This window comes from Lagenorhynchus albirostris, chromosome 1, assembly GCF_949774975.1.
Source record: "Lagenorhynchus albirostris chromosome 1, mLagAlb1.1, whole genome shotgun sequence".
Lineage (NCBI taxonomy): Eukaryota > Metazoa > Chordata > Mammalia > Artiodactyla > Delphinidae > Lagenorhynchus > Lagenorhynchus albirostris.
Genome location: NC_083095.1, coordinates 131,057,065 through 131,068,878, shown reverse-complemented (window position 1 = coordinate 131,068,878; position 11,814 = coordinate 131,057,065). Strand labels below are relative to the sequence as shown.

Below are 11,814 nucleotides of genomic sequence, written 5' to 3'. Positions count from 1 at the left end.
TTAAATTATTAAATTGCATGTGTTCGTGAAGTGGTATCTCGTTATGGTTTTAATTTTCATATTAAGGAGGGACGATTTGAAGCTGACATCTGAAGGGTGAGAAGTAGACCAGGTAAAGAGGATGGGGTTGAGCATTCTAGGCGAAGAGAACAGAATGTGCAAAGCTCCCAGGTGAGAAGGAGCACAGCAATCACAAAGAGCAGAAACCGAGTGGGGTGTAGGGTGAGGCTGGTGAGGGAGGTGGTGGGAAGCACCAAACCATTCACCTTCAAGGGATCATGTGGGTCTGGGCCATGCACACACCAGCAGCGACCAGAGTGAACTTAAAAAAAAAAAAAAAAAGTCCAGACCAAACAACCAGTAATGTCCTGGACTGCATAAAACCCTTGGAATTTCATATTACTCTGGGAAGTAGGGAGGGAGGCTCATAATGACCAAAGTTGAATTTCTTGTCATCTTGGCCAAAAGGTGCTCAGAATGGATTAAATCTGATTTAAAGAAGTGAAAGAAATGAGCATTTCTTGCATGTGACCATCGCAATTGCAAATTCATGTTTACCTCATATGAAAGAGTAGGGTTGCTGGGTGGTGTTGAGTTTTGAGGTTTGAGATTTGAGGTTTGAGACCATGAATTTAAAATGATGTCATTCAGCCTGTCTGTGTGATTTTTTTCTTGGGCAACATTCAGCTGCTCAGGTGCAGGGTGTGAAACTTCATCTCAGAGTGTAGTGCTTAACTAGGTTGTGGTTTCTCCAGGAAAGTATATCAGAGATAGAGGTGGGTAAGGAAACAATTATAATGATGAATCTTGGGCTCTAAACTGGACCAGAAAGGAAATGAGGAATGGACAATGAGAATTTGTGGGATTAATGGATTAGAGGTCTCAATGAGGTTGAAGAATCACAGCAAATGGGGCCCTAGCACATGGAACTGAAAGGATAGGAGGGTAAATGGACAGTGTGGTATTATATTTTCATATTCCTAAGATGGAGCCTTTTATGGGTGATTAAGGTGTTGAGAGTGTAACCTTGGAAAGGGTGGCTCAGTTGAGTAGGTTTTTGGAGATGAGAGACTAGGGTATTGACTAGATCATCAACATGGATGCTGAAGTCACCCATAGAGTTCAAGGATGGTGCTAAGAGTTGGAAGGAGCAGGGAAAAAAATTATGTTGGTGGGTCAGATGACAGCAATCAAGATGAGCAGGGTGGTATATCTGAATGGAAAGAACTTCAAAGGAGCAGATGTTTGCAGAGGAGGGAGTAGGGAAACCATAAGGTAGTTCAAAGTCAACTCTATTAACACTACTATCATCTTCACTGGCATCCTTCCAAAGACAATGAACCACACCAACAAATCAACCAACCAACCAACCAACCAACCAACCCACACAGGAAAGCCTTTCAATTGGGAATGCTTTATTACAGGTCTTGCCACCAGGAGGCACTATCAATACTGGAAAGCCAGACCTCCAAGCAGTCCCTGGAAGCCAGGAAAATGTGTCTCCGCCTGACCACTGAGGACCTCTAAGGGATCTTATGAGATATTACAAGGAGCTCAGCCATCCTCCCGCACAGCTGCACTTAACTGTAGAGAGATTTTTAAGTGCATGTAAACCTTAAAAAAGAGAAAAAATTTAAATTCTTAGGTTCCTTTAAAGAAGTTACTGAGTTATATGAGGTTTTGGTTTTCCCCTAAAAGGGGGTCTAAAAGTACAGCTACTAGCACATGGGATTTGAGGACGTTTTCTTCTAGGTAAAAAGATTCCTCATAACTGCAGGTTTTGAGAGTTGATGGTAACATTGTACTTAAAATTTTCTTCCTGAATCACTTTTTGTAAGAAGCATGACGTAGTGGGAAGAGCACAGTGCTGGAGTTAAAGTTGCAGCAGCAGCAACAGTATTTATTATCATTATCATCAACATTCGAGCGTCTACATGAAACAGAAACTGATCTAAACATTGTACATAAATTTACTCATTTATTGCTCTGATAATCTTATGAGTTGAGTATGTACTATCATTAGCATCATTTGACAGATAAATAGGATCCAGAGAGACAGGTCACTTGTCCAAGCCACAGCTAGTAGATGGTGGTGGTAGTAGTGGGATGGAGTTGAATTTCATCTTACCCCTAACCAGAATAGTACAAGTTATGCAGGAGAAAACACCTCTGAATCTCAGTAGCTTAAGTCAACAGACACTACCAATTGTACATGGTGGGCCTGGGCTTATCGTGCTAACTTAGGGACCCAGGCTTCATTTTGACACATGCCAGTGATCATAATCACTGATCACCATGCAGGGAAAAGAGTATGCTATGGTTTCTGCAACTGACATGAAATGCTTCTGCTTGAAAATGATGCATGTCACTTTTCACTGGCCTGGTGGAAGCAAGTCACATGCCACTCCCAACTTCAAGAGGACAAGGAAAGGCACTCCTGCCATGAGCCTAGAAGGAGGCAAACCAAAGTTTTTGGTATTAATGATTACCAAAACCATTCAGACCCTGGGTAATTTATGCTTCTCTCAGCCTCAGCTTCCCTATCCACTAAATGAGCACAATCACTTTGTAAGGACTCCTTGTTGTAAGGACCCCTAACCAAATGGGGATTTTGATGATGAGGCAGGATGGCTGCATCCGACTGAAGCTTCCATCAGCTGAAAATCTTGGTCCCACCACAGGCAGCCCTGTAGCCCTCCATCCAGAGCTGTCTGCAGAATGGCCTTTGTCCAAAGATACATGCCAACCTTTTTGTCACTCACACACCTGAAGTCTTGAAGGATGTAGTTTCATTTCAATCAACAACATGCCATAGCTGTAGTTTGCTAGAAAGCTCAGTCTGGAACCATCAGCTATCTGGTTCATGTTGAAAGCTTGAGTCCACTTTAGCTTGAGAGTGTGAGGGTCATGGTGAATGCTCCTTCTTCTAGGTTCTTCAAGTTTTCTCTTCGAATTGAGTCAGGTCACCAGGACTACTTACTTGATTCCTCTCAGTTTCACTCCGCAGACACTCCCCAAGATGTCTGTTCTGAGTCAGCGATGAGCTAAGCCACAGAAATCCTTTGCCAACCAAGGATTGACGGCGCTCAGGGTAGTACCAAAAATACCCTGAAAAAGGGCATTTCCCAAACTTCCATGCAAACAGTTGTGACCACATTGCCGGAGCACTCAGCTGGCTCCTTTCCTATGGGTCGTTTTGCTATGCAGTCATTTGTCCTCTTCCTCCCTCCTCTGATAAACTAGGCTGTGAACTTCGTGAGAGTGGGGACCACTTTTTCATGCAGGTTTCACATCGGATGTGAAAACCTGGTACACAGTAGGTACTCAATGAATGTTCGCTGCACAAAAATGCTTCTGAAGATTCTTCATATAAGATTACTTCCTTGTAGAATTTAGTGCCTAGATTGTCTAACTAACAATTAGTCTAGTTGAACTTCAGGCCTGAGATTCTAAGTAGCTAAAATAAGGCCAAAATGGGGGAGGGGGAATAGAAGGGCGAGGAAAAGGAGGACGTTCCACGCTGAGGGAGCAGATGTAGAGGCAGTAAAGCACAAGGTAATACCAGGCACGGGGAGTGCATCATTTAGCCTAGAAGGTTAATACACGGGGTTAAAATGGGAGGCTGAAGCCACATGCCAGTAGAGGGTCTTAAGGTCAAAGTCCAGAAGGAAGAAACAGCAGGACTTTGATAGGGAACAATGAGAGGAAGGCTTAAAAGAGCCCGTGTTGCATTAAATTTTGCAGCCAAGAGCTCCAACAACTGAAAGGCAGGATGGGCGGAGAAATATATTCCCAAAGCTTCCTCTTATTTATGTACGCTCCCCGCATTCACAGAGGAATAAGCAGAACGCAGACTTCTCCCTTCCCCAGGGCCGAGAACAGGAGCTCCGCCTCTCCCCGTCACGTGGCCAGAGGCGTCCCTGGCACGTGACCTATCTCGCGCTAGGCCAATCAGCCTCTGCAGGGGCGGGAACGCGGAGTCCGAGGGGCAGGAGGATCGATTGAGACCGCCTCTTCTCGCGAGCCTTGACGCCGTTGCTCCTCAGCCGCCCACGGCCGGGAGCGAAGGTCTCGCGAGGCTTGGGCGCTGCGGCGGTAGGAGGACGGGGAAGGACGGAGCCGAGCCACGGCTGCCTCCCTCGCTCTCTCCCTCGAGCGCTCGCCCGCCCCCTCCCTCCCTCCCCTCCCTTCCCCGGCCCCGGCCCCGGCTCCGGCCTCGGCCCGTTCGCTGTTCGGTCTTCTGCAGGGAGAATGTCGGGCTCGTCGCTCCCCAGCGCCCTGGCCCTCTCGCTGTTGCTGGTCTCTGGCTCCCTCCTCCCAGGGCCAGGCGCCGCTCAGAACGGTAAGCGGGGCGCCGGGGGCGGGCCGGGCGGGGGCTGAGGGAAGCTGGCGGCCGGAGAGGGCCGTTCGGGGCCCGAGGAGGTGGTGGAGCCAGGGGAGGGGGGCCGGCAATCGGAGTCTGGAGGGCTGCGGGCCCGAGACGAGCAGATGCCGGTCGGGAGTTCGAAGAGGCGCTGGTGTGAGAACCGGAGGTGCCTATCCGAGAGGTGGGGGCGTCCGATAAGAGCCTGAGGTGTTGTTGACTTAGAGGCTCCACGTCTTGGGGCTTGTCGCTCCGAGTCGGGGAGGGGACCCCAAGGAAGCCGACGTGAGGAGCTGGCGTAGCGGGGGCGGCGAGGAGGGGGCGCAGCGTTTAAAGGCGGCACAAGACAGGCATTTGTGTTTAAGGTGACGGAGAGTGGTGTCAGGCTCCCCAAGAGAACACTGGGGTCACTGGGGTCGTCCAGGGTTCTACTGGGGCCCCGTAAGACTGGTGATATCCTTAAAAATAAGAGAGACGTGGGGGGAAGGGAGTACTGAAGAATACTGAGCAGAGTACTAGAGCCTTAAGGAGGGGGTAAAGAATCAGGGAGCCTTGGCTGTGGAGGTGGAGAGAAGGTGGGTGGAAAGCCAAGATAGTGGGTTGACTGCAGTAGGGGATCTGGAAAGAGGAGCAGCAGTGGCTCTAAACGAGATGAGGGAAGAGAACTGGGTTTACTAAGGAGGGTGGAGTGTTGGGCATTCTAGGGTAGTGGTTGGGAGAGCAAAAAGGAGTTTCTAAATAAGGAGAGGAAAAAGGAGAAGAGGATGGGGAGAAAGGGTTGAAACTGAGGTAGGGGGAATTATTTATTACAGAAATAAGGGTTTCTGGCTATAGAGATGGGGGTGGGGTAAGACAGAAAATAAGGGAAGGGAGTAAAATGCAGGAAGCCGGGGGTGTAATGTTGGTTTGCAGTGTGGAGGATATATTAGGGAAGGGAGGAGCAGAGTTTTGGCAAGTGCTGTTTGATATTGGTTGGGGCCTCTGGGAAGGCAGGGACACACAGCTGAAACTGCAGTGGTGGGATTGAGAGCAGTCACTGGAGAGAGAGAGAGATGGAGGAAGTGGGTTTTTAAGATCGAAAAGTTTCAAGACAGAAGAGACATTATTTCTGAGGAACATAAAAGTAGTCCCTGGGATATGTGCAGGATACAGTGGAAAGGAGAGAATTGGGTTTTGAACTGAAGCTGTTTAGAGAAGATGGAGAAATGGTGGGGAAGTATGGTGAGGGGGGATCTAGACAAAAAAGATTCCGATTGTTAAAGGTATGTGTTACAATTCAGCTGCTGAATTGATCTTTCAGAGATGAGATTAGAAGTATTGTGAACCCGTTTCCGCTCTTGTGGAAACAACCTTTAAGAGGTTTAAAAAATATTTTTATAGGAAAAAATTTATGAGGGTGAACTCATACATGACTGTACTGAAGAGTGAACTATAAATTCTTTTGTTAATTCTTCGGTGTTTCTTTGTTGTTTGTTATGCTAGAACAATTTAAAATTACTCTTGTTGGAATAGCTGAAATTAAAATGGCTTTCATTAAAAAAACAAAAACGAATGGAGTTAAGCATTCTAAGGAGAATCTAGGCTTAAAATGCTGAAGATTACAGTGAAAATATATCAGTAAAGATCGAAAAAGCATCAGTTAAATGTAAGTGTCATACCAAATTGTATAAATAAAATCTTATGTATGCTTCATGGCCTTGAATTATCACTGCAGGGGTCAGGAAGGAAACATTTTTCTGTCTCTAGCATTGAATATACGAAGCATATTGGGTATTTTCCCTATTTTCCTCCAAAGCATGAGGCCACTAAGGAAGGCAAGGTAGAGTTAGTTTGATTTGTCTTATCAGTTTTTAGTCTGTGTTAACAATATGACTTAAGCCTAATACTAATTTCAGCTATTCTATTTGTGTAAAAAGCAAGGTTTCATTTGGCACAATAGGTGAGAGATTTTTGATCTCAACATGTTCAATCTCTGTGCTGGCATAGCTTCTTCAAAAATTGATAATACAGTGAAATTGTAGTTTCTTAGCAACTAAAGCAAGGTTTTTGGATGGGCCTACAAAGACTCATCTGGCTATTCTCAGTGATATGTGTTCTAAATACAGCATAGTGCAGCCTTTTCCTTGAAATGAGCTTGAATTCAGTCACATGACATGACTGGTGAAGTGAAGCTGAGCTTGTAGTTGACCCAAATGAATGTAAATTTAATTCAAGGAAGAAATGGCTGTTTTTTTGAGTTTGAGTCCATGTAGGTAAGGATGCCATTTTATAGCTTTTTATATAGCATGTCTGTAAGATGAAAGCTTTCAATTGGTAATAGCTCTACAATCGTCTGACCTCATGTCATGGAGTTTGTATTTTCTTATAGTGTTTTTCATAAATGGATACTATGCTCTGGATGATCTTGAAAAGTTGGATTATCTATTTAAAATGATGACTTTTTAAAAAACGTCCCCAAACCGAAGTATTTCTGGATTATGTGGTAGTTTAGACTGAGTATAGATGTTTTTCGTTATTCCTAAAATGAAGAATTTGGACTAGATGACTCTCAAGGTCTCTTTTAGCTGTGACCCATTACCATAGAGATTCAGGGTTTTTCATTCAGATAGAATTTGTTTCCCATACAAACAGTTAGACTTGTAGGACCATAGTTTCAAGTAAAATCCTCTTTAACGTGTCATTTTAAAGGAAGAAAACTGTCCTAAAATATAACCTTCCTGGTAAGACTTTGAAAGCTTTAGAGTGAAATTAGAATTGAATAAGTATAAACCAGACAGTATTATACGATGATCAAGAGCACAGACTCTGGATCCTGATAGACCTGGGTTTGAGTCCCATCTCTTGGTAGCTGAGTGACTTTGAGTAAGATGCTTAATACTTCCAAGTCTCAGTTTTATCATCTGTAAAATGGGGTTTATAATAATGCCCATCCCCTAGGGATGATGTGAGAATTAAATGAGACAATGACCATAAAGCACTTAGGTTTCTGCCTGGTATATAGTGAGTCTCAGTAGGGAGTAAGTTTTTACTATATGTAACACTTGTTACTATATGTAACATATGTTACTATATGTAACATATGCTACATTACTATATGTAGCATAACAATACTATATGTACTAAATGTTTGCTTACTATAGTGAGTAAATGTTATCTATTACTATTATTATCCTTTAAAAATACCATTATTAATTATTTTTCTTCATGTATATATCAAGCATTTAATTGTTAATGCTGCTCACTGTCATCTTGAAAAAAGTTAAGTAGGCCATTTGAAGGCCCCAGATTTGTACTTTTTGCTTATGTAACTTTTTTATAGAAGTGACCAGCTGTGCTGCCTCTGCAATTGTAGATTCTGATGAGGAAGTTCATACTTGCATTTAATTGTCTGGGAGGTTTCATGGTTTTCTTTCTCTTTCAGTGAACTAAATATCTTTTCATGGCTAGGTAGCACCTTTTCATAGCATCTCATTGTTGTGAATAAGAGAAATAGAATGTAGTGCCTGGCACACAGTGAAGTGTTGGAGATGTTAACTGATGAATGAATGTGAAGTGTAAAAATGTAATATATTCATACTGAAAATATAAAAATAGACAATTAACACTGTTTAGGGGGAGAAGATGAGTCGAATGATCTAAAATGAGTTTATTAATGATCTAAATTTTAAGAAACCATTTTGCTTGGGTGATACTAGATAGTTGTGAACATTGTGCTTTGTAACAGTGCCAGTATTTGCATTAGATGATTCATGAATCTTTTTCTTTTCTGTCAAGTGCTGTTTGCTTCAGTGGTTTGGCAGTTTCTCTCCCTGAGTATGTTTTTAGACGTTTGCTATTGATAGTGCATCTTTCCTTTGGGTGAACTAAAATGAGCAATGGAAGACGTGTTATCTATAGCAGCTGTGGCACAAATGACATGCCAAATATCAAGCAGCAAATCTTAACATAATTAGTCAAAATAAGATTTTAAATGACCAGAAGAAACTATTTGCCTTGGAATTTATTAGCATTTCCTAAGGAGATCATAAGCCTCCAGACTCTCAGGCAACTGACAACAGTGTCACTACTGATGTAATGAAGCACCCAGGCATGAGAAATTGGTCAGGGGGCCAGGGTGGTAAGGCCATGTTACAACATCAGGATGTGTTCCTGGGCTCTAGTCTTTGTTTTTCAAGATTCCTGGATCCAAATTAGAAAAAGATGCAGGTAGGTTTTTGTGTTGTCAGACATAACAGAGCTTAACGTGTTAGTATACCAAGATTTAAAACAATAAAAGGCAATAAAAGTATTTATATGTAAATGTACCCTACAGTCCAAACATTCACCGTAAATTAAGATTGAAGTTCATTACAGATCTGACTTTGTGTGAGTTATACAGATCCTCATGGAAAATTAGACTGTTTTGTCTTGAAGGAATCCCTTGATTTTTCTCATTAATACAGTTTTAATGTGAAACATTTTCTCCTCCTGTGGAGTATACCTTTAGACATTAATAAAAGACAAAATGTAATTGTATTGTCTTTATTTTAATTTTTTTAATAAAAGTAAATAACTGGGCTGGCAGAGATACCGGATACGATTAGAAAAGTGCTCTGTCAATTTGGACATTGTTTTTCATTTATTTAGTTTGAGCTACTTTTTCAGAGTAAGATGTTTCATATTTAAAATCTGAAATTTTGCTGGGTCTATGTAAAGGTGTTTTTTCAAGACAATTTGGGAAGGAGATAAGGTGTTAATATCTATACAAATGAAGCATGTAGGAAAATAATGAATGAGACTGTTTTGGATATCACACAGGAGATGTTCAATAAAAACTTGAATAAAATTATGCAAAGAAATTTTGGAAGAAGTGAATTGTGTGAAAAAATTTCTGAGGCAGTCTATTCAGTTTGTTTACAGTGAGCACAGTCTGGACAGGATCAGAAGTAGAGAATGAAGTTCTAAGAGAAAAGACAAAAGAAAGGCTATAGTAATTGTACAAGGAGAAAAACAGGAAGCGAGAATGAGGAATGAATCTTCCTTTGACAAGCATCTGGAAAAATAGAATCTGTTAGAAAGAATAAATAGACCTGGGTCCTCTAAAGTATATCCGAACATCAAAATTAAAATATGTAATGATGCAAAATCGCCGCCTGTGAACAGTCGGCCTTGCTTTCAGTGTTCCTCTTTAAACAAAACACTATCATTTTACATGAATTTTTATAAATGCCATTGGTGATATGGAGCTTAATTTTAAGCACCTTAGATAATGCATTTTTAAATTGTGAGGTTCTTGTGGATTTTTTTTCCCCCGGAATTCCTAATTTTAGTTGGTAAGGATTAGCTTTGTGAAAGCAGGAAACTTCTCCAGTAAAACTAGTTGAATATAAACTGTTGCATTTTATAGGCTTATATATATAGAAGTAAACTTCTCACTGAATTTAAAGTAAAATACTGTACTGATCCTATGTAAAAACATTATTCCAAAGGTATTGATGTTTACATTAAAAACTTGAATACACAAGTAAATTGTATGGTTTTCAGGTTTATTCAAGAGTCAGGATTTGTACAATTCCAGTTTATTATGTCGTCTAAAATTGAAAGTAGGCCTAATTTTTTTGTTGTTGTTGCTTACTTTTGTGTATATGCAAAAATAGACGTTTATTAATCAAACTTAATTAACTTGAGGTTACTTTTTCGTTATTGTTGAGAACTTTTAATTGGTCTGTGTGGAAATGGGGGTTTACTAAATACTTAAAGTATTCCCCTAGTTATCTACATTTATTTGCATACAGTAAGTCAGTGGTAGATTTATTTGATGTTCCTCACACATCTACTGTTTTTTTTGTTTTGTTTCTTGTTTTCGTTGTGTTTCAAATTTAAAAAACCTAGTCTTATCTCTTCGTTAAAGCTGTGGCCGGCTTTGATGGAAAAATATTGTGTTAAGTTCCTTGTACTAAAAAGTACTGAATGGTATTCTTTTGCATTTCTGGAAACAATTATGGAATGTTTTAAGACTAACCTTCTAAAAAAAAAAAGACTAACTTTCTTTCTAAATAATCTTATTTACTGGAAACTTAGGGTACGCTTTATGGTTTTTTCCAGAAGTATGTCAATTTGGATATGCTTTGCTTCCCTTTGCTTTGTCTTGATTTATATCCTTGTTACACCCAACTATTGCTTCAAATTGACTAGACAGTGAAATATAATGAGATGATTTGAGATCACTCTGAAGGTGTCAGGATTCTGTATATTATGTAAGGCTCTATTATTAGAAAACATAAAGTTCCAAATTGCACCCATAGTTTTAATCCTATCCAAATGTATACTCACATTCTAAAAGTGATTAAATATAAAATACAATATGTCCTTTGTGACAGAATACTAACAAGGCAAAATGTTCCATATGCAGTAAGATACATTTTAAAAAAAAAAGTGAGAGTGTGCTCGCATATATAAATTATGTCATCGATTTTTCTTCCTGATGATAGTATTTGTAAACCACTAGACTATGTGATGTGTAAATTCCCTTCCAGTTCTAAAATTACACAGTGCTATGGACCTTACAGTTTAGGTAGGTACTGCTTCTAATGGTTAAAAGGCCTAGAGAGAGAATACTTTGTTTTAATAAATTTTTTGAAACTAACTTTTTGGAATTAAGGAAAATTGACTTTGAGGCCATGCACTGTTTTGAAATCCAACTGCCTGTAAACTTACTTCAGACAACACTTGTAGTTCATGTTTCAAAGACGGCAGAATGGTGTCTGTTATAGAGATAGCATATTAAGCTTGCTAGGAAAATTGCCAGTGTGAATTAAACAATTAAGAAATGAAAATCACTGCCAGGTAGGTAGATATTTTGTGTTCTCTTTGTTGGTTGAAAAGTAGTTGACTGTTGAAGAGGCAGTGAAGCGCACTTAACTAATTGTATTTTTATGTTATCCTTTGAGAAGTTTTGCTTTCTGTTTATGAATTAATTTCTCCTGTCCCTATGCATTTGTTAAAGACCTTTAAACCTGTCCATTATTAGTTGAACAGGGCAACCCAAGCGTTACCTGAATTAAATCTGAGCAAGTTTGTAGATTGATATTCCTTAGAAACAGAGTGTCAAAGTCTCAGCTTATAAATTTATTCGTTATACTACCTTATTGGGTAGGTCCGTTTCCTATTTTTTCCTTTTTACATTTTGTTAGAATTTCAAACATACGAAAGTAGAATGAATAATGTAATAAACTCCCATATAACCATCATGTGTCAACAGTTATTAGCCACATCCTTGCTGCTTATTAATTTAAAAATAACCTGAAAAATTAACATTGCAAACTAAAATTTTCTAGGTGCTGAAATGTAGTTAGTTAGGGATTAACTTACATTAGTAAAATAGAAATAATTTGGTTCATATGTAATTATGTTGTAATGACTTTAAAAATATAAAAGCCCTTTAGCAAAAGGCTTTCAAACTTTTGTCTTGA

General features: G+C 40.1%; 1 protein-coding gene across 3 annotated transcripts in view; it reads left to right on the top strand.

Moving 5' to 3' along the window:
- Positions 1 to 4,130: 4,130 nt before the first annotated feature.
- Positions 4,131 to 11,814, top strand: part of NPTN (neuroplastin) — a 55,749-nt gene continuing 48,065 nt past the window's right edge. For 2 of the 3 annotated variants that reach the window (XR_009541403.1, XR_009541402.1), the window contains exon 1: positions 4,131 to 4,342. Coding sequence is in view for 1 of the 3 variants with exons in the window: in XM_060153561.1 (XP_060009544.1) it covers positions 4,252 to 4,342 (91 nt within the window). In the remaining 2 variants the exon portion in view is untranslated. The remainder of the gene's footprint in view (positions 4,343 to 11,814) is intronic. The other variant, XM_060153561.1, reaches the window with a different exon arrangement.